This window comes from Phaseolus vulgaris, chromosome 9 (assembly GCF_051622355.1).
Source record: "Phaseolus vulgaris cultivar YP4 chromosome 9, ASM5162235v1, whole genome shotgun sequence".
Taxonomy (NCBI): Eukaryota; Viridiplantae; Streptophyta; class Magnoliopsida; order Fabales; family Fabaceae; genus Phaseolus; species Phaseolus vulgaris.
Genome location: NC_143506.1, coordinates 27033573 through 27056850, shown reverse-complemented (window position 1 = coordinate 27056850; position 23278 = coordinate 27033573). Strand labels below are relative to the sequence as shown.

At 32.2% G+C, this 23278-nt stretch overlaps 2 protein-coding genes across 7 annotated transcripts; both read left to right on the top strand.

Annotated features, from left to right (window-relative positions):
• The first annotated feature begins 5917 nt into the window (after window positions 1–5917).
• Window positions 5918–11291, top strand: LOC137820882 (putative inactive leucine-rich repeat receptor-like protein kinase At3g03770). 6 transcript variants are annotated; one of them, XM_068625185.2, is made up of 8 exons: window positions 5918–6267; window positions 6694–8127; window positions 8395–8528; window positions 8686–8926; window positions 9652–9863; window positions 9961–9986; window positions 10188–10299; window positions 10720–11291. In XM_068625185.2, the coding sequence occupies exons 2-8, from the start codon at window positions 6774–6776 to the stop codon at window positions 10930–10932; spliced, it is 2292 nt and encodes a 763-aa protein (XP_068481286.1). In that variant the 5' UTR covers window positions 5918–6267; window positions 6694–6773; the 3' UTR covers window positions 10933–11291. The 6 variants fall into 6 exon arrangements, with proteins under 6 accessions (XP_068481286.1, XP_068481284.1, XP_090151104.1 ...); XM_068625183.2 differs by having other exon boundaries at window positions 5933–6267; window positions 6690–8127; XM_068625186.2 differs by having other exon boundaries at window positions 5966–6563.
• Window positions 11292–13851: 2560 nt separating this feature from the next.
• CPI1 (cyclopropyl isomerase) lies at window positions 13852–21977 on the top strand. The gene is made up of 8 exons (XM_068625648.2): window positions 13852–14042; window positions 14144–14274; window positions 14559–14642; window positions 14841–14882; window positions 19914–20024; window positions 20101–20292; window positions 21118–21215; window positions 21508–21977. The coding sequence occupies exons 1-8, from the start codon at window positions 14036–14038 to the stop codon at window positions 21698–21700; spliced, it is 858 nt and encodes a 285-aa protein (XP_068481749.1). The 5' UTR covers window positions 13852–14035; the 3' UTR covers window positions 21701–21977.
• Window positions 21978–23278: the final 1301 nt, after the last annotated feature.

The following is a 23278-nucleotide window of genomic DNA, read 5'->3' as shown; positions in this document are numbered from 1 at the left end:
CTTATTACTTAATTCGTATTCTTTTTAAATTATGTTAGACGATTTTAAACAATTAAAAAAGAACTAAATAAATAGTAACAAGTGTGAAAATTAAAATGAACATCTTAACTATAAAACCTAAAATGAAAAAGCGGTTGAAATATAAGGATTCACAAAAGAATGCAACATTAGTTGATACAATATTGTTCAAATTAGTAAGAAGAAGTAATTATCTAATTTATCAAAAAAATTGCTTTGTGTATGTCTTTTTTTTTTACCTCGTAGTGATATAGGTTGAATGTTGTTATTATGAGTTTTGACTTTTCATGTTTATATTTTTTTTAATAGTATCTTTTTATATAAAAATCCCATTATATAAATTATTAAGTGGTTAATAATTTATGGTTAAACTTTATCTCATTTCTTATATGTGTATCTTTACCAGGTTAGGGAATAAAAAATACAATTTAAACAAATCTAGTTATACTTTTAAATTAAAACTATTTAATGACTTTCCTAATTTGTATGAAATATTAAAGGATGAAAGTACTTAATTATTTCATTACAAAATGTGCATACTTCTAAATTTAATGAAAATGTTGAGTTGTGAAGGTACTAAGAAGTTTCCCATATATTCCTTTTCTAGTTTGTGAGTTCATAACCACAAGTCAGCACTTTTTTTTTTGGCCCTTTTCACCACTCTCTTACTGTAAGACAAATTATAATCTATTTGGATTTAATAAAATAGTATGTTTATTTTAAACTTCACATAATGCTTTCTTAATTTATATAATGACGTAAATTTTCATATAATTTTAAAAGCCTTTATGCGGTTGATAAATAAAGAGAATTTTTAAAATAATATAAAAAAATAGAAATATGTATTATGAAGTGTGAATTTAATTGGCTCATAATTAGTGTCCCCTTTAAGAAGATATCATTTGCTTTTAACTGCCGTCAAGGCAAAGGAAAAGAATAAAGGAAAAAGGTACTTTTATTATTCGATTTTGGGTACAAAAGTTGGACCATTTTATTAACCTATTTGCTTTTAGGGTTTTGGATGATATCATTTGCTTTTAATCTTTGTTTTCATTTCTGTTTGGATTAAACATTAAAATTAAGAGGGAAAATGTAACAAAAAAAAGGACATAAATTTGTTTAAATTAAGTGAAAGAAAGTAAAAATAGAAAAAAGTAGAATATTTTATATCTTATCAGTAATTTTATTTATTATTTTATATGTGAGGTAACAAAATAGGTCACTTCAATAATTTTGATTCCCAAACCTATTTGCACTACCCAGTTGTTGAATGCCAACTAGCCATTCGACATCCTCATGAACTCACACAGTGCAAAATAATTAACAACATCATTAAAATAAAGGAATAATTAACCTTTATGAGGTATGATTTAACTGAGTGTAAGTGAATAACTTTTTTTATCAATAATAAAAATTAAATAAATGCGAACCACTTCAAGGGTGGTTCAACCCTTATACAAAATATACAATGAACAACTTCTAACCTAAAGCCACCAAACTAATCAACCCAAAACACAAATCTTACTAAAAACCTAACATACGTCAAGAAACCATTCTCATCCATTCTAATGGTTCCAAGCACCAGTTAGAGAAGGAAAATGAGACAGAACGACATTTTGCAGAAATCCAAGACCACACCATTGCACACACTTCTGACACGTCAGCCACCCTCCTATTGAAAATGATAGAGTTTCTGTGATTCCAAATTTTCCCCACAACCCCAACCCAAATTGTGCTCCATACATCATTAAATGAATCAGAAAACATGCTCAACTTGAAGTGAGCAAAGTTTGACGAAGGATAAATGTGAGACACAAACGACACTCCCAACTACTTAAAGCAAAAACACCACACCCGCCAAGCAAAACTGCAAGCGAAAAACAAATGGCGGTGAGACTCTTCCTCCTTCCTACACAGACAACACAAAGAACTTTCCACCAACACCCCACGCCTTTCCAGATTGACCCTAGTAGCAATCTTATTCTCCAACACCCTCCAAACTGTAAATAAAGCAGACGATACAGCTTTACAACTCCATAACTAACTAAAAATCGGAGAAAAATCCACCTCACAATCCCTCCTAACAAGAAAATAGGCAGAATTAACTGAAAACGTCTGAAGACCCCCAGTCTTCCAAACCCACCTATCTGTCTCTCCCGAAGCCAGCCTAGCCTTAAGAAGTGCCTAGCACAATTGATCCACCAAAGGCTTCTCCCAGTCAAAAAAAGGTCTACATCAGGCTAAATGCCAAACCCAAACACCGTCAGACCAAGACCCAAGCTCAGCCACCTTTGCATCTTTGGCCGAACAAAGAGAAAATAGTCTCGGAAAGACTCTCTTCAGTGCAACACTACCTAGCCAACTATCCTCCCAAAAAGAAATATTTTTCCCATCACCAACTTTCCACTTGAACCCATCTTCAAAACTTCTACCCCAACCCTCCGAAGCCCACACCACTTTCAAGTCTTTCCACCAAAGGGAACTCCTACGAGTTTTTCCTTCCTCTCTCAAACTTCTCCACCCACCATATTTAGAAATGAGAATCTCCTTCCAAAGACCGCCCTTATCCGAACCCAACCTCCATATCCACTTACCTAACAAAGCCAAATTAAAAAACTTTAAATCAATAATACCCGAGGCTTACAAACCTTTTTCTAAGAAGCCTAAGCGATCCTCCTTCCTTCAGAACCCCACCCCCAAAGAAAATTCCTTTGGATCCTAACCAACTTATCTGCCACCCCGGAAGGCAATTTGAATAAGAACATAAAAAATAGCAGGATAGAAGAAAGAACAGACTTGATCAAACAAATCCTCCTCGCCAATGACAAGCACTTACCTTTCCACCTGCTTAGTCTAGCCTAAACTTTCTCTATCACCCCATTCCAAAAGTCACCGCGCTTGTGATTCTCACCAACAGGCAGACCCAAATAAACAAAAGGAGAACCCATCACGTCGCAATTAAGGATAGTTGCAAAACGTTGTAACGAAAGTTGATCCAGCCCTGTTCTGCCAATTTCAGAAAATTAACCCTAAGCCCCGAGGCAAGCTCAAAGCATTGCAAAATCGCCTTGATATTGAAAATGCTTTTGGTGTTAGCTTCACAGAAAAACAAGGTATCGTCCGCTTACTGTAACATGTTTACCTTCACTTTATCCCTGCCAACCTCCAAACTGTCAATCAGATTCTTTTCTTCGGCCTAATGTTAAATGTAATACAATTCTAATCTTAAATTACTATTTTTTACTTAAATTTAAATTAACTTAATGTCGGATTATAATCATAAATACTCTTCCTCATGAAATCTATTTTTTTTAAAATTTATATGTGTAAGAACGCTAAATAAAAGATAAATACATTAATTTACTATAGAAGATAATAATTTTTTTAATAACTTTTTTATTTTATATATATATATATATTAACAATATACTTTATTAAGTAAATACTTTTTAAGTCTTTCATAGATTAATTAATGTTTTCAATTTAATAAATTAAAAAGATTAATACATTAATATATTAAATTAATTTATTATAATCAATAATTAAAATATAATTTTAATGTTAATTATTCAAGTTAGAATATTATTATATATTTACACACTCAAATAATATAAAATAAATCCGTGCAGGTAATTAATTATATTTTCTTTTTCATGTATATAATTAATTATGTGGATGTTTAATCGTGTTTTTTTATTGGTGGATTGATTATTACTGTGATTATTTAAAATAAATAATATAAAATACATAGATAAAATAAAAAGAAGAAATGTGACATGTATAGAAAGGGAAAGGAGAAAAGAAAGTAAAGTGTTGTGTAGTATCAAAGCTGCACCATTATTTATTCCTCCAACCTTTAAGGACAAATTCGCCCTGTCCCTTCTTTGCTTCCTTGCACGTGCTATACTGCCCTAAACCATAAACCATCATTATTATTTCAACTTTTTTTTTCTCAAAATATATTTATTTAAAACAATTTATTCAAATGAACCTATTTTCACTTCCATTTCTAAATTAAACCTATTTATTGTTCACCTATCCAAAATTTTGAGTGTTTGAAATAATTGAAGTTTGAAAGAAGATGAAAAATGATTATACTTTTATTTATTTTTATATTTTCATTGATTCAAACAAAATTATTTTTACAATTTAAATAAATAGGTAAAAAAACCTAATTGTCTTATAAGAGGGACCAAGTTGGAGGGAGAAAGAGATGGATGATGCATCCTTATCATTGCCCCATACATCATGTAAGTTCACCATCTTGCTTTTCTTTTCTACTTTCGAACTTAGAAGGTTACTCTTTTCTTCCCATTGTGAATATACCTTAATTATGTTTGTATTTTATTTTTTATCTAACTATTGATCAAACTATAATCCAAGAAGTTTTTAAATTATTGAAAATTATCGTCAATAATGATATAAAGTTATTATATGTTTTAAGATATACACTTAAACTACTAATAAAATTATTAAGTATTAAAAGGTTAACTTGAATATAGATATTTATAACACCCATAAATTTAAAAATGTAATAAGAATTAGATAATTACTAGTAGGTAACTCAAATTTCTCCTTAGACAATTACTAGTAGGTAACTCAAATTTCTTGTAGTGAAATCATTTAATATTGTACTTTTATTCAACCTAAATTAACAATTATTTTTTTAACGGTATGACACGCCACAATAGAAAGAACAACCTCACTTAGAGTCCTTTTATCATTATGTTGGAATGACAAACTTTTGGTTTCTAAGTTTCAATCAACTTAAATGTTCAGATATATAGACTATCATCACAAAATATCTTCTCAATTTCTATACGAATAAGTTTCGTTTACTTACACCATTTTTTCATCCCAGTCAAATATTTTTTCTAGTTCATCAAACACACTTACACTTCCACAATGACACCATCATCCACCTTCCATCTAGTATCATTCATGCATTGTTATCGGTCCACACTATCTTCATATGGATCTGATAATCCAACTAAAGACAACCAAATGAAAGACAATGATAATGGTCCACTTACCTTGCTTCCTAGTATATTTACCCAACATGAATCACAAAAATAACAATAATAAATAAAGAAAAAAAACCATGATGGCACGTCTTATATATATATATATATAGATAATTTGTTTGACCTTATGTAACAACAATATTGTTATAGTCCAAATTTACTTTTTCATATAATATTTTTACTTGATATAATAGTCTTATTTCTTTTATTTACTCGTACTTTTTTCACTCAACAAAATAAATACACGTACAATAAAATAATATAAAACCACAACATACATACTGAATACATTATTTAACAAATTTTATTGTTTTTTTTACATAATTCATTAAAATATTGTTAAATCAAGTTCTAAATAAATTGTTTAATACATAAATTCTTTACTGAATACATTATTACATAAAATGTTATACAAAATTTTAAATCATTTATTACTTAATTTAACTTATTATTTTTAAACACTATTATTTAAAGTTATTTTCGTATTATTAACATATAATAATAACTAATTTATTATTACATAATTTTTCAAACAAATCAATTACTAAATTATCCACCTTCTTACATTTGTCCTTTTTTTTATTAATTTTAATATATCAAACATACTTATTTTAGAAGAAAAAAATCATCTAAAATGTGAAGTCTCTTATCATGTTGGTTTTCATGAACTAAAAACTCAAAGAAATGTGAAGGTGCAGGGCATATTGTTGCAGTTCCCTGAATCCCAAGTAATGTAAAAATCAGCAAATGGAAAGGTTACAGAGGTAGACATAGATCTACAATGATTGTGGGGTCCCCATAGCATGGCACCTCTAGTTTGTTAGATTCATACATACCACAAGTGCATATATACATACATATATATAGTATATCATATGGCCCATCACATCATGTTTTATTTGTTTGTTTTCTGCGGTTAACACATAACAACTTATGATGTTATGTTCCATGTTTCACCAATATCCATTATCTGTAAAGAGTTGAATTAGAAACCATAAAAGCTTGGTTGGATGTGGTGTCTGTATTTGAACTTTAGCTGAAACAATATATTATGTTGTTACTTCTTTGTTTCTTCTCTTCAGAACAGTTCGTTTCCCTCTTACTTTTCTCTCAGAAGAACGTTTCATATTACCCTTTTCCTCTGGCACCCCCATTATTGCAATTTGGTGGAGAGAGCACAGTGGGAAAGAACACCATGTGGAAGCAGTAAATGCCTTAACTTCAGGTACCCCACTTTTGTATCTCGGATTCTGAGCTAAGATCACTGCTTCATCTTTCACTTGTTTAATACTGATTTACATCTCTGATATCCCCTATTTAAGAGACAGCTTTGCACAGATGTTATTAATGTTGCTCTCTCTCTTTACCCTCATGCTACTTTTTCCTTCATTCATAATCATGGCCACTGCTTATCTTGCGCCAACCGGTTCTTGAATCTCTACTACATTCTGTTCATTAATGTTTGCACACCTAACTCTGCTTAACAATTCAAATGGTCAAAGATTTTTAAGCTCATATGAGGTATTGGTCAATTTTAATGTCTGTGCAAGTAATCTTTATTTTACTGTTAACATTATCTTTTTATGAGGCGGTCTTTGTTTCAAGTTTTCAATTATTTTAATGGGACTTCTTTTAAATTTATTTAAGACAGGTTTTCCATTGGATTCTTTATACGAGCAAGTTGCTCCTTGCTCCTTCAAGCAGTGTCAATAGAAGAAAGGAACTTTCCTCATGGGGTTTCATGACTTTGTTTTGCTATTTTGTTCAGTTTGGTGTGTCTTTTTTGTGGGTAGTTGCAGTTCTCAGTTGCAGTCCTCTCAGACCCAAGTGCTTCTCCAGTTGAAAAAGCACTTGGAGTACCCAAGACAATTGGAAATATGGAGAGATCGTTGGACAGATCTTTGCTCTATTTCTTCTTCTGGGCAAGTGAATGTCACATGCAAGGACAATTTTGTCACTGAGCTCTCCATCTTGGGTGATAAGCCAACCAAGGGTAGAGATTTTGATGGGTTTGCCATTCCTAATCAAACACTATCAGATATCTTCTCCATGGACTCTTTTGTGGCTACTCTGGCAAGGTTAACTGGCCTGAGAGTCCTTAGTCTTGTGTCTTTGGGCATGTGGGGACCACTGCCTGATAGAATTCACAGACTTTATGCACTTGAACATTTGGACTTGAGTTCCAATTATCTTTATGGATCAATCCCTCCAAAGATTTGCACAATGGTGAACCTTCAAACTCTTGGATTGGGTGATAACTTCTTCAATGGTACAATCCCAAACTTGTTCAATTCATCAAGCAATCTCTCAGTTCTTAGTTTGAGGAATAACAGGTTGAAGGGTCCATTTCCACCTTCAATCCTTAGTGTCACCTCTTTAAAAGACATTGACATGTCAAGCAATCAAATATCAGGGATCCTGCAAGATTTTAGTGCTTTGAGTAGTTTGGAACAGCTAGATTTAAGAGAAAACAAATTAGAGTCTTTCCTGCCAGCAATGCCAAAAGGGTTGATTAGTCTTTTCTTCAGCAGAAATTCCTTCTCAGGTGAAATTCCCAAGCGCTATGGTCAACTTAACGGGCTTCAGAAGCTAGATGTTTCCTTCAATGCACTCACTGGCACTGCTCCTGCTGAACTTTTCTCTTTGCCCAACATCAGTTACTTGAATTTGGCTTCCAACTTGTTGACTGGACCATTGCAAAGTCACCTAAGATGTAGCAGCCAACTTACATTTGTTGACTTATCATACAATAGGTTAGTGGGGGACTTACCTTCTTCTCTGAGCACTAGATCAGAAACTAGAGTTGTTATGAGTGATGGAAACTGTTTATCTGGGAGTGTGCAGCATCAGCATGCAGTATCCTACTGCACAGAACCTCATGTGAAGAAGAAATCATATAGAGTTGGAATTTTTGTTGGTGTCATTGTAGGAATTCTTTTAATCTCTGTGGTCTTGGCTTTGGCCATTGTTATAACTTGTAAGAAGTGCTTCCTTCGAGGTGTGTCAGAGAAGCACCTATTGCATAAAACTGTTCAAGATAGCAGCTACGAGCCAGGGTTCTCCTCTGAGCTTGTCACAAATGCAAGTACGTTCTCTTCATTCATAAGTGGACCAAAACAAGGCTCTAAACTGTGGTCGCAATCGCAGTTTTGTCACGATCCTTAATATTGTAGGAAAGTGTAGACAAATGCAGCTGATGCAGCAGATGCAATTGTTGTTGCATTGCGATTGAAAACTGTTTTTCAAAACCTTAGATGAAAATATGGATACACTATTATGCATATATGAAAAATTGGGGGATATGTACATTAACTTCATATGTTTGTTTTCCCTTTGGGATTACTATTTTCAGGGTATATTTCTGAAACTGCCAAGTTAGGCAGAGAAGACCTCCCCACATGTAGGTCGTATTCTTTGGAAGAGCTAAAGGAAGCCACAAATAACTTTGAGAACTCTACTTTTATGGGTGAAAATATATATGGGAAGGTACATAACATCCTATTTTAACAAAAGTTGTTTTGAGTTGAGACTTGTTGAATGTAGCAGTTGGGTTTTGATATTTGAGCAACAACTAAACTGTGATGTTCTATGTTTTCTTTTTTGTCAGATGAGATACTCATGAAATTTTTTCCCTAATTTTCAGCTTTACAGAGGAAAACTGGAGAGTGGGATACAGATTGTAATAAGGTCCTTGCCTGTGTCAAAAAAGTATTCAGTTAGAAATTTCAAACTGAGGTTGGATTTGCTTGCAAAGCTCCGTCACCCTCATTTGGTATCCCTCCTAGGTCACTGCATTGATGGTGTTGTAGGAGAGAATAATGAGACAAATGTCTTTCTCATTTATGAGTATGTGCCAAATGGGACTTTTCAAATTTATCTCTCTGGTAAGAGTATACTGTTTCTTTCACTTTATTAATGGTTACTAAAATCCCAAGTCATTTAAAGTAGTATCATCATCATACAATCGTCTAAAAGCTAAACAATAGTCAAATAAGCTGCTATTCAACTACATGAAGGAACTTCTAATTGTTGAATCCACACATTCTTCTCTTAAAATATGTAACTCAAACTCTTTCATTAGTCAGTTCTAGTCTAGAACTAACTTCTGTGTAGTATGGCATTTTTGCCTGCCATGTCTGGAACATTACTTCTTTGCCTAATTATAAAAAGGTAACTGATTATCAAAGTACGAGCAATAAACTATAGATTAAAATAGTGGTTTTCACATGAATGCCATTATTCTGACAAGTAAACGCAGAAGTTTACAAGAAATATGAAAATATCCTCCTTGTATTGTAGCAGAGTGTAGTGGATATCTGATGGGAAATGGGGTTTAATATTATGGCTTTCTTTTCTTGTTTTCTGTCAATACCATGTGGTAGCCGTGCTAAGTGGATATAACAGCATCTTGGAATATTTAAATTGCTTTGGAATCCATTCAAAGAGTGAAACAAGCTTGAGTAGGCATCTGTTTTCCAACTTGCATTCAGACCCTCAAATTGAAATATAATATACACAAGTTGAAAGTAAATCTCTGGTCCCCACCAATTAGTTTGTGAAGTTGTTTATATTGAGAACTAAATTTAAGTGTGACAAATTGCATTTTCAGGAGACAGTCCTGGCAAGGTTTTCAATTGGTCAGAGCGATTGTCAGTACTAATTAACATTGCTAAGGCTGTCCACTTCCTACACACTGGCATGATACCTGGTTTCTTCAAAAATCGACTTAAGACCAACAATATCTTGCTGAATGAGAATTGGATGGCAAAGTTGAGTGACTATGGATTGTCCATTATATCAGAAGAAGCTGATGCATGTGGGGTATGATATCATTCTTTTTTTTCTTTGTTTTCCCTTTGTTTGTGGCCTTGCAAGACCTCATGAGTGTTTATGTCTTGTTTTTTTTTCTATTTTGTAGGTAAAAGGAGAAAGTCCTAATTCGTGGTAAGGATTTCCACATATCATATGCCTTTGTTTCTTTACTTCTGATAATCCTTTCAAGATCCAATGTCCTCTCTCAACATCCTTGGTACACAATTGGATAATACATTTAGCAGAATTTCATTATTAAATGATAATATGTTTTTTGTGGATCCTTCCTTGAGGTTTATTGTGTCATGATTTTCTCAACATGTGTAATTTCAGGCAAATGAAAATGTTAGAGGATGATGTTTATAGCTTTGGATTCATACTACTGGAGGCACTGGCTGGACCTTCAGTATCAGCTAAAAGAGAAGCAGTTGTGCTGAATGTAATGGTATGCACAAAAGATGTTCAGATAACATAATATCTTCCAATTATAAGCCATAATGAGATGCTCTAGAATACCATCACTATAAGTCTTACACAAAATGTTTGAAAACGATTAAATCTTGAGAAATAATCGCTTATTTCGAAAGATTTCTAACTGAGTTGATAAGTGATTATAGCTTCAAAATAAATTAAACCAAACATGCACCAAGACTTTTTATTTTTCTAATGTCAGCATCCAGCAACAAGATGTAGCTTAGTTAGCACCAGTTCAAGTCTTAAGACAGAGATTTGTGATGATATAAAATGTTCATACTTCTATTACTAGTTCATCTCTCTTCCACTTTCAATATAGAAGCATCCCTCATAAAATTTATATTATTTTGTTTTTACCTAGGTAGGTAATTTAGCACACTCCATTTTGCAGGCATCTTTCAATAGTGAGGATGGTTGGAAACAGATTGTGGACCCAGTTGTGCAAGCTACTTGCTCAAAAGAATCTCTTTTTGTTGTGATTTCCATAACAAATAAATGTATATCTCCTGAGTCATGGAACCGACCATCCATTGAGGATGTCCTTTGGAACCTTCAGTATGCTTCTCAAATTCAGGCAACAGCTGATGGGGATCACAGAATTTGACACTCACCATAAGTGAGAGTTACTTATTCACTTTTCCTTCAAATTGCTCCAAAAGATAACTCTTCCAACATTTCATCTTTTGGATTTCTTAGAAGGACTGGGAAGAATTGGCTGCATACCCCAATTCTGTCAATTTTCATCCACCAACTACTTTTATCTGTATATTATTATTATTGCTATTTTTATTATTATAAGTTATAGTTCTCTAAGATAAACTTGTGCACCCTTACCACTCGGTAGAATTGATTAAGGTACTTAGAGTCTTGAGAAGATGGGATCAGAAGAGAAACAAGTACTGATTGGAGAAAGTGTACAATTTTTGTTCTTTATTTAATTAAAAATTAATAACTTATTCTTAATGAAGAACGTGAACTATTGGAAAGAAAATCCAAACATTATTTGCTATTTTGTTGAAGCTGATGGTAAATATTTAATTAAAAGGGGGGAAAGGTGAAGTTATCACCACAATTTACTGATATTACGAAAGCACAAATAATAGATTCCTTCAGAGTTCAAGCAAAAACTGGCTGAAATATTGGTTGTGTTGTTGTTCCATCTGCAGCAGTATTGTGAATTCGTAGGAAGATTTTGCTCTCAATGTAACGTGATTCTGTAAAAATTGTTCCGCGTTTCTAGAACTTTTTCTTCCTCTCACTGAAACCAAAGAGAGTCATGTTTTTAAGTTTCATGATCCCAAATACAAATACATAATTTGAAATATAATTTTTATCTTATGGATTATAAATTTTGGAATGCAAAATTTCGTATTTTGTATTGCATAATCTAGAAAGTCTAATTAGGGGGTGCAAAAAGAAATTTTCTATAAAAAATATATTTTTAATGCATCATTTTAAGCATTGGGTCATTGCATTAAATAACCTAGGGTTGGAAATTAGGGTTCTAATTGAAATTAAAATTATTTTCCCTTACCTGACTCTGAGTAGATGCGCTCAGAAAGAGCTTCAATCCTACAAAGCTTAATGATAGTTTAACTTGTACCAGAGTTTTGATCAATAATCCAATTATATCACTAGGACCTTAAATCCAAAACTCTAAACTAACATAGACTAATCCTAAAACTAAAAACATTATATGCAAAACATCTACCAAAAACAAATCTAAAAGTTCAAAATTGACTCAAAGGAAAAATAAGTAAAATTGAACTTACTCTAACTAAGATTCTCATCAAACTTATTCGCTGTCAAGAGTCCCGTGCTAGACTCTAATGAGTCTGATGACAAATGGAATCATAAAATTCGAGAGAATGTAGAGGGAAGAGAAAAATAAATTTAGAGAGATAATAATTCTATAAAAATGAATCATGAATAATTGATTTTTCTATTTATATATTTTTTTTCACTTTAATTACAAAATATTTAAGTGATATTTTAAATATATCACATCAACTATAAAGTTAAATTTTTAGGTTCTTACATTATCTTTATTATTTTATTTTAGTTATTTAATAATATCATATATATATATATATAAATTAAAAATAAGAGAGAAATAAATAAAAAGTGAGTAATAAGAAATATCTTCTTTTCATTATCAATTTAAGTGAGTAATAAATTTATCATATATTCATATATATATATAATTACAATCCATCGTTTCCAATATTCTCATTTTTATTTTTGTATAAAAGCTTAACTAAAATATATCAACATATGTTGAAATATTTTAAATTATCGTCAAATGCTATCACCAAGTTTAATAACTTTTACAAGTTTAATTATTTGTTTTGTCTATATAAGTGTAAAACTTTACCCTTTTATTTTTATATTTAAAAATGATCCATTTTAGTTTCTTCAGTCTTCGTATATATTATATTTAGTTTATTTTAATATTTATTATCTAAAATTTAAAGACTAAAATGAGTGAACAATGATATATAAATTAAAATTAATAATGTTTAAGTATAAAAATCTATTAAACTATACTAAGTCATCTAATTACTTCTAACAATATTTGAGTTTGTTTTCAATTTTGATGTATAATATATTTTTTTGTTTGACATGGACATGCTGATAAGTCACACAGGATGTCTGGTCAATAAAAATTGATTACATTATCAACATTACGTTGGTGTACTCTTTGACAGTGAAAGGAAAAATGAAATATTCAAAAATAAAATAAAAGAGGATAAAATAGAAGTGAACAATGCATTCTCTCTATTTTTTTATATTATTTTTTCAAGTTTTTTTTAAAGAAAGAATAAAATTCATTTTCTCAAAAGTTTAATAATAAAATTTGAAAGAAAAGAAAATAAAAAAATTGGCTGTCCCCACCTAGATCATTTGTCTGTAAATTTATTTAAAAGGTATAAATATGTTTTCTATCATGGAAATTTTAAAGTATTTTCTATAATTTTTGTATTATTTGTATTTTATCAAATTTAAATAAATTTTAACCTTGGAATTAATAGAGAAGTGATGTCTAAAATTAAATTTAGTTTAATTTGATTGAATATATAATTAAGAGTATAATTAAATTGTTATTTAAGTCAGTTTTCTATGATTTATATTTTAATTATGTATATAAAGATGAGTTATTATTAATACTATTTTAAATGAGATATTATTATCTGAATAATTTATTAAATATAAATTAAGATATTTAATTACTTTTTCTCCTCAACTAAATGTTTCACTATTGGTTTTAGAAAAAAAAAGTAAAAATAAGATGTAGAGAACATCCTTAATATTTTAAAAATTAGATCACAAAACATATATTTACTAAATAGAATAGAAAAACATTAAATAGATGTTTGGAACTGTCTACACTAAAAAAAGATAACATAAATCAAGTATCAACCATCAACCATAAATGAAATATTGTCAGTGTCTAGAAAGACAAAATGAAAAGTCAGACAAACATTAAAATTTGTAAATAAAAGTCAAATATACATTAAATCCTGATATAAAAGTTATTTTCAGGAGGTGAAAGGTAAGAGGAACCTGTAGAGTGACACATCTTTCACTCAGTTTCCACTCTTTTTAGCTTGTTAAAGTTTGTGCATTTGAGCAACCCACTGTCTTAAGAGACATTCATTCATCATTCATTCAATTTAACAACCCTTGAAGCAGATCCCCATTCCAAAATGACTGGTAATTTTCCTGTTTCAAGTTCTTATCAGATCTCAGATTCAGTCATACTCATAACGACCCTTTCTCTTTTATCTAATCGAATCCCCTTTTGGCAATCGCAGCTTCTGTTTCTCCTAGCCTGTGGCTGGCTCCAAACCCGAGCAAGAGATGGGGTGAACTCTTCTTCCTTCTCTACACCCCCTTTTGGCTCACCCTCTGTCTCGGCATTGTTATTCCCTTCAATCTTTATGAGGTTTTACCCTTCTTCACTTTTTACATTTTTTTTGTAAATGTGGTAATTAGGCTCTTTGTTTTGTATGTGGGACCCCAGTGTATGTCTCAAATTTTGATCTTTTGGGTCCCTTAATGGATTATTTCCCGTTCAAGACTTAGTCTTGGTTAAAGGTTGTTGTCCCTTCCTAAATAGATGTGTTGTGCAGGTTTTGGTCTGTTGGGGTTTTATCTTTCTTTTGTCATGTGAATAATAAACTACGAATGGTAGAATTCACTTTTAAGTTTTAATTATGAGTTTGGCAGAAATTCACAGAATTGGAGTACTTGCTTATCGGATTGGTTTCGGCTGTTCCTGCTTTCGTCATTCCAATGCTGTGTGTTGGAAAGGTGTGTGCTTAATTATTTTCCTTGAGATGGAATGCTTGTCGGTTCATCGTGATCTATTCTATGAAGTACTTATTTCTATGTTGGGCTTATTTAAACAACATCTAATGTGGGGTTTCAGCTGTTGTTAATCATTTTTAGTAGTGTGACTCACTGAGAAAATAGTGATATTAATTTCTTTTGTGATATCAAAATTTGCAGGCAGATAGAAGCATTCCATGGAAGGATCGTTATTGGGTCAAGGCAAGTGTTTTTATGAGATTTAAACTTTTTCCAATATTTATAGTTGTTGTATTGTTTTATGTTATCTGTTTGGCAAGAATTATGCAGTGTGAACCTAAAACTATTATTTAGTTATATTGGAGTGTTATTTTGTATGTGTTTGTAATGCTTCTTATTCTAAGTAATGATTTTTCTTTATGTATATAAATAAATTGGTTCTCTTAAACAGGTAACAGCTAGTCATTACCTGGCATGCCCAGCTCAGCTATTATCTCCCCCAACCAAACAGCTTGATGTGGGGTTAATCCTCCCCCTGTCCATTCCCTTTACTCCATCATTGTCCATTAGGGGCCTCTATAAACTAGTCATTAAGTCATCAAATACACATTTTGCATTTTGTTTGCCATTGATCTTGTATCTGCTTCTTAATCTGCAAACACTGATAAAAACCAGTTTGAATCCAAAATATTAAAGTGTAGAAATAGGTTTTACTGTGAAACCTGCTTTTATTCTCCAAGTGAGCATTAGAAAGGGTATTACTGTAAGAATTGTGAATTGTGTCAGTTAATTCATTTGAGGCATTCTTGATAGTATACCACATGATTCCCATTAGATAACCTGTAATTTGGTACCATACTCTTCAGGTCAAGATCTACAAAATAAGGGGATCCTAGCCATCCTCCTATAAAGGTAGATGACTTGGATTGGTGCAATTCCCTGTTTCTTGATCAAGACATTTACAATTTACAGTTTCGATTCATTTTGTATTCAGATTAAGTCGTTTGTGCATCCTACCTAAATAGATTTTATTGAGAGAAAGAAGACCAGAGTCATGTGATGATTTCATGTCTCAATTACACAGGGGAGGATATTATGTATAATAGCTGTCCAAATACAAACATTATAGTTGCCTTAGTTATTTTTTATTACATAATTATATATACACACACACATGAATATGTATATGTAAATGTATCGACATAATTACCTTGTTTACATTATTTCTAACAGACTAAGTTGAAACATATGAATAGTATGAAACTGCATTACTTATATAATTGATTGAAGAACCTCTCCCAGTGACTTGTTAAAGGCAGCTTGCATTAGAACTGATAATATCCTTGTGTAAGATCTTTTGATTAATGAAATACAAATCTATCTCAACATATTTCGTCCTCTAATACAAGATTGAATATGAGGTGACTTGATATCATAAGTTTTATTGCTTAACCTCCTCAACCTGGGTACTTTAAGCAATTGTTTCAGTCAGATAAGTTCATAGGTGGCAGAAGTCATTGCTCAATATTTTGCTTTGACACTTAACCTTTCAACAATGCTCTGTTTTTTTTTTTTTTGCGTTTCCAATGGATCAAATTTGGCTAAAATATGATTCTGGTTCGTCGTCTGATTTTGTTTGTTTCAGTTAGTCCCTTAAGTTTAAAAAGTTTCACTCTGGTTTCTAAAAGTGTTCTCATTAGATAAATATGGTCTTTTTTTATCAGTTTTTTACACTAATGGTGTTTATTTTAGTTGCCATAGCAAATATCCATGTGACAGTGACATCTCTCCCAGTCACAGTCTGTCACATGTCATCCGGTTAACCAAATTAATGTGGTTAGGAAGGACCAATTTGGTTGACAGATATTTTAAGGAACCAAACTGGAGCCTTTTACATTTAAGAGACCAAACTGAAATAAAAAATGCAGACAAGGAACCAAAATCATATTTTGGTCATTGAATTTATCTCTAATTAAAATGCTATACCCAAAAGTGGATCTCACGTCAATGGGAGAGCTATTTCAGTACTTGACTACTCTTGTATGACATGACGAATGTCTTCATACAAGAGGCCTTCTTCTATAACTCTTATTATATTTTAAAATTCAAATTACTGCATCTCAGTTGCTTTCACTGGGGAGTTGAGAAATTGACTTACCACACTATTTGCAAAACAGATATTTCAATGAGTGACAGACTGCATCTCAGTTGCTTTCACTGGGGAGTTGAGAAATTGACTTACCACACTATTTGCAAAACAGATATTTCAATGAGTGACAGTAAGGTAATTCAATTTCCCAACTGGTTTCTTTACTTCCCTAGGTCAGCAAGAAAAAGATGAACAAAAGTTCTCAAAAAAACCAAAGGAAGACTAGACACACTGCTACTTAGTATATAGAGCCACATTTCTTGCAGATGGATTTAAAGATCTTACTAAATTTTACCAGAAACTTAACATGCACAGATTCCATGTTTTCCATTAATTAATTCTCAGAGGAACTCAACCTATTTGATTTTATAGAATTAAAAAGTTACGTACACATAATAATTAGCAAAGACAAAACTAGCATAGCATAGAAGGGAATTTTTTATAAGGTCTTTAGTCTCACTGAATTCCTTCTAAAATTCATAATATTCAGCCCCAATTACATTTCATGGAAAAAGAATAGAGAGATTTTATTCTCCCGAGTAAATAATTGGAGGTTTCACTTTCCTCATACCATTGAAGGAAGTTAATGAGGGTAGTGTTGAGTATAGGATGTCATTTTTGCATAATCAAGAAGAGCATGTGATTGCAATGTAGGTAGGCCATGCGAGCTGGTCCATCATCAAAATCGTAGAGCGGGTTGGAGATTTCAACTTATTGGCCCACCCTGCACAATTGCAATTTGTTCAGGCCATAAACAAAGCGGAGCGAGCTGGCCTGCCAACTGGTTTAATTTTTTTTCATTTTAAATAATTATAATTTATAACAAAATATTAATATACTAATAATATTGTTAATATTTTATATTTCATTATTAATTTATTTTATTATCCTCAAGAGACATTGTGTGTTGCACACAGACTGTTAGGTTTTTTGATTCATTTCTTTCTTCTCCTCACACATGTGAGAACCTGTGCACCAGTACACCACACTAATCACTATTTGCAACCACCATGCCCACACCAGTAACTGGCAATTAGAACTTTGTTGTCAGGAAAGGTGACATTTCTACGCCAAGGCTTTGAATGATAACTTTGGGTTAACCTTCACTCAAATAGAATGGGAAAAACTAGCATAAATATGTCTTGTTTGTCATTGCTCAAGGCAAGTTTGTAACATCCAAAAGTATGATTTATTAACAAAACATGTAATAAACTATTTAATCGCATGGTAATGTAACAAACAATTTAATTAAATACAACATTTTGTTTTAGAAAAAGGCTGGCCAATTTGCAATCATGTGGGATGGGTAAGAGAAAGTAACCCACCAAGATTTTGCGAGCCAGCCCACCTTGCCTTGTTTTTTTGTGGGCCCTATGTGGAGAAATGAAGTGTCCAACTTTATGGCATTTGTCATACTTGGGACAAGTTTTACCTTGCTTATGGGAGTAACCGGTTAGTTAGTTATCACTTTGAGAGATCAAGATAGGAGTTGACAATAAGCATGTCCATGTTTAAAGAGGATTTGGCAGTACCTATAGAAAGTTTCTCTAAGCAAAGTTCTTAGTAGGTACTTTGGAGAACCCAAAATTTGCTGACAAACATGGAATACTTTGCTAGTAACGAGTGTAGTCAAAATTGAGATCAAAAACATGGAATCACATGATTCCATGATTTTGGCCACTATGTCCAATTTATAGCCCATGCAAAATCGTGCCAGAGTGGGATGAGTGGGATCGTTGCCGAAGATAGCGGAAATGTGTTTTCCTGTAGTGTCACAATCTACGATTTTGGGTTCTGCATCGCACGAAACTCATCTTGGATCAATGAGTTTGGGTTAAAACCTAAGCCCAATAAAAAACTGTTTTCCTTTACACATAGTTGGTTTCATGTAGCTACGTAATTGATGTTACGTTTCTCCTTCTTGTTTGCCAAGCAACCACCTTCCCCAAAAGAAAAATTGACTAGTTGTGGTTGTTCTAATTGCTCAACCATACCACACGGTTTTACTTTTTCTCCTTCACTCATGGTTTCATGTTTTTCTCCTTCATCCACAATTTTGTGATTGTTTTTTTAATATATATATATATCATATTTAAGTAGAAGTAGAATCTACAATCCATGTTTGGATCTCACAATTTACGATCTTGTGAGTCCTTCACAATCTCAACCATAATCTCAAATTTGACTACTTTGCTTGTAACCCATGCAAGACATACACTATGATTTTGGTTACCTGTTTCCTTAGCAACAATGGTGACAGGGACAAAACATCATTAAAGTTGTGAAGGACACAACTCATTTAATCAAATATTCAGATGTCAGATCATGAAGTCCCTGAGGGGAGATGGCAATCGCAAGGTTTTGGTAAATTTGGTAAAGATGTTTGGTGTGCAGAGCAATACCTTACTCCAAAACTAATTCCCATCTCTCATGAAAATGAAAAATCTGCTTTAGCTAGGGATGAATAGTAGCTTGGGTGTCTCTACACAGCTGGGCACCAATCTTATTCCACTTGGAAAATTCATTTTTAAATTCCTCCTTTACAGGACCAGCAAATGTTTAATGTTGGATGCCCAAGTACAATAGTTGCTCCCAAGTACAATGTTTGATCTTGGGGTCAGTGACCAGAAAAGTAGTAAGAAAAGTGGTTATAGACTGGTGAACAGTGATGGAACACACTGGAAAGGAGAGAAGATAATGATTGGAAGTGGAAACACGACCAAAAGAAGAGATGTGAAATAGTAGAAACATGTTTCTTAGAAAAACAGTTGCCCTAATCGGAACTGGCCCCAACCACTAGTTGTTCAGGAATTAAGGTTATCTAGCATGATGAATTCCATGTGCCTGATACACAAACACAATGGAGGCTATTATGCAATGGGTATCATAAATACGAAAGCTACAGTTATTTTAATTATCATGATTACATAATAAGATATATCCACTCAATTATCCCATTTACATTATTTCTGATATATGTTAATACTAATGTAATTTTGTGTTATCTGAAAGAAGAAAAATGGTACTTTCTTCTGCATTATTATGGATCAATTTAATTATAAAAAATTTATGTTTATTCAGTTGACCTACTCACTGCCTAATATGTTCATATTTAATACTTACAGGCTAGTCTCTGGATAATAATCTTCAGTTATGTTGGAAATTATTTCTGGACTCATTATTTTTTCACAGTTCTTGGTGCATCTTATACCTTTCCATCATGGAAAATGAACAATGTAAGCCAAAGACCAATGAATTATCTCTTTAGTGTGACCACATTCTTTATTGAATTGCTCTATTTGGTGGTGGCAGGTACCGCACACAACGTTCCTGCTCACTCATGTTTGCTTCCTGTTTTATCATGTTTCATCAAACATGACACTGCGGCGGTTACGGCATTTTATTGCTGATTTGCCAGAAAAAATTCAATGGGCTACTGAAGCTGCATGGATTCTTGCGCTTGCTTATTTTATAGCATACCTGGAGACTCTGGCTATCTCTAATGTACGTTGTAATAAAACACTGCTGTTTTCTTTTCTCAATCTTTGTTTAATCATGCATTTTTAATATTTTCTTGAACTGCATCTAATTTTGAGGTATCAAAGTTTTAAATTTTTGTTAATAATTGCTATTCAAGTTTATCTCACATCTTATCTATAAAATATATGATCGTAAAACCTAACCCTTGACAATTTCAGTTTCAATATCTTTGTACAATGCAAGGAATAGGCCATTTGGTACAAAGTTTTCTTACTTCTTTTTTTGTGCTATGGAACCTCCACTGCTTAGGTTTATCTGTCGTACACCATCTTACATATTTATTCTGTATTTCTTTTCTTTTCGTTTAAATTAGAATTCCTTATATTTTTCCTTTCTTAAAGATGATCCATATTTTCTTTTATCAAGATGATAACGATATCCTGTCTTTTGACAACCCAAGATTCAGTATTAGTGACAGTGAGCATAGGACACACAGAATTACTGATATGCTTAAGGTTGATGGTTGTATTTTGGCCCTGTAAGGTTTATAATTCTAGATGCACTTATAAATGGCTTTGGCTATAAGTTTCTTTCTTTTTGTTTGGCTGTGCCTAAATCTTTGTGAAATTTTATACTTTCACTAATCAGCCAACCCAGATGACAAGTTTCCTAGTTTTCTATCGTTTTCTTCTTAATCCTCAATGCAAGTCACAATACAAATACATATAGATATACATTTTTCAGCTTATATAATAACCCTGGATGTCTATGAAACATATCACCCTGCAGTTGACCTACAATATGAAATGCATATTTTTGAGCATAATGCTTTCAATTGGATGTATGCAGTTCCCTTATTATCAATTTGTGGATCGGGACTCTATGTATAAAGTTGGATCTCTGTTTTATGCCATATACTTTATTGTGAGCTTCCCAATGTTTTTAAGGTAAGTCATTACTCCCTCTTCTACTTCTTATCTGTCTTTTAAGAAACCAATAAATAAGAATATAATTGACAAAAGAGTAATCAATGTGGATTTGAACTTTTAAAACAAACAATTAAAAAGGAAAGAAGGGAGAAACTAGCAGTTGTTTGAGTTACCTCATTCCACGTTTGAGTTGTTTTGATTATGTACCTCTTTGGTTCTTTGGAAAGGAGTTGTTGCATATCCTACTACATGAAGGGAATATGTGTATGTTGTACTAATTTTATTGATGATAAATCTTGTAAATATGCAGGGTAGATGAGAAACCTGGCGATAAATGGGACTTGCCTAGAGTGGCTGTTGATGCTTTAGGTGCTGCAATGCTGGTCACAATAATACTTGATTTGTGGCGCATCTTTCTGGGACCTATTGTTCTGATCCCAGATGCAAAACAGTGTCCTCAAGTAGGATTACCTTGGATTACAGGACACGCCAATCTCACATGAGAGTTATTCTAGATTGTTATGTGGAGAATGTGCAGAAAAAACCAAACTTGGACAGTGCTCACACTGCCAAACTTCTGATTAGTTCTATAGTGTTTGTAGTGGTTTTTCATGTACCCTTCAGCTGTAGGCAAAGATAGGTGACTGACTAAATAGTGTTCATTGTAATTAATGATGACTGCTTCCTTGGACACTATGTTCATGTTCTATGTTTTTTATTTTTTGGAATTTTGTAGGGACACCTACCTATAAAATGAGGCTTAAGTGTGCGAAAGAAAAACCAAAATCTTTAATTTAGCTGAAAATGAACTCTAAAATGGAGTTTTCTCACAAGTTCATTTGTACCACAATGGTGAATGAGTTAGATTAAGTTTTGCAAAATTTGATTCTAATGTTGTTTCTTAAGTTTAAGGTTGGAGTCCTTTTTATTTATTTCTTTAGGTCGTTTGGTAAAATTTGATTATTTTTTATGTATCTTTGGTTTAATTTAAAGCTTATTTTAATACTTTTAAGAAGAACCTTTTAAATTAATAGATCCAAAATTTATGGGTAAAGCAACATGTTTGACTAGTTTATAATTTTAAAACAGGACAATAAAATTTATCTATTTACTTGAATAAATGGATTTGGTAGACATGATTTAAAATAATTGAACTCATCTAATAAATAAATTGACTTGACTAATGCCTAACATGAGTTAGGCGACTTGACACCTTAAGAATGGTTGCATAGTAGATTATGTACCAAAGTATTGCAAGATTCAAGATTTTTTGGTAAAGGAGGAAAAAGAGAAACCAAACCAAAATAGTTGTACAATTTAATTAATTTCTTTAGACTAATGAAGCTCAATCCCAAACTGAAAAGGTTCAGTTTTTATCTATTTTTTATTATAATTATTGTTTTCTCTAATATTTTGTATAAGTATTAATTAGAATTTATTAAGCTCTAATTACATTTGTAACCCCATTATTTATTTTGATAATCTTTGCTAGTTTTATAAATCAATTAAGATTGATTAGTCATAAATGATGACCAGTTTCACTGGTGGTCTTTTAATCACTTCATTGATTTAAAAGAAATTGTTCTTACAAAATGATATTAAATGAGTGTTATGTTGATACTAATAGATCTTAATTAGTCTATTATTGGACTTTCAAGTCTTCTTAATTTCTTGAGTATGTATCCATCATGGTCCCTCTACTTTTTCACGGGTGTCAAAAGGAGACCAGCAAGCACTCCAACAATCAAGTTAATGAAAGATTTAACAAATATTTACATGCAAAGGTACTCCAAAAGATTTAACAAGTAAAAGTATGATACTATAGTTATGTTCATACCTCTATCTAAATCACAAATTTATACTATTTTGTAAGGTCGTTTCTCCTTGCACCATGTCATTTAAGACATGCATCCAACATAAATTTTAAAACCCAACATTGTCCTTGTCTTCTTTGTTTTGAAAACAAATATGCAGATGAGTGTTTCTTTACTGGGTTGTGCGTTTTTAGTGGAGGTGGTGGTGGTGAAGTGGGTTGTTGTGGTGGTGGAGTGAAGTCGTTACTCTTAGGTGCAGTGCAAATC

Coding starts and splice junctions, on each gene's coding strand:
- CPI1 (XM_068625648.2), top strand. Junction 20,025..20,100: donor CATCATGGAAAATGAACAAT/GTAAGCCAAAGA, acceptor TGGTGGTGGCAG/GTACCGCACACAACGTTCCT. Junction 20,293..21,117: donor AGACTCTGGCTATCTCTAAT/GTACGTTGTAAT, acceptor GGATGTATGCAG/TTCCCTTATTATCAATTTGT.
- LOC137820882 (XM_068625185.2), top strand. CDS start 6,774: ATGGGGTTTCATGACTTTGTTTTGCTATTTTGTTCAGTTTGGTGTGTC. Junction 8,927..9,651: donor TTTTCAAATTTATCTCTCTG/GTAAGAGTATAC, acceptor TTGCATTTTCAG/GAGACAGTCCTGGCAAGGTT. Junction 9,864..9,960: donor AAGAAGCTGATGCATGTGGG/GTATGATATCAT, acceptor TCTATTTTGTAG/GTAAAAGGAGAAAGTCCTAA.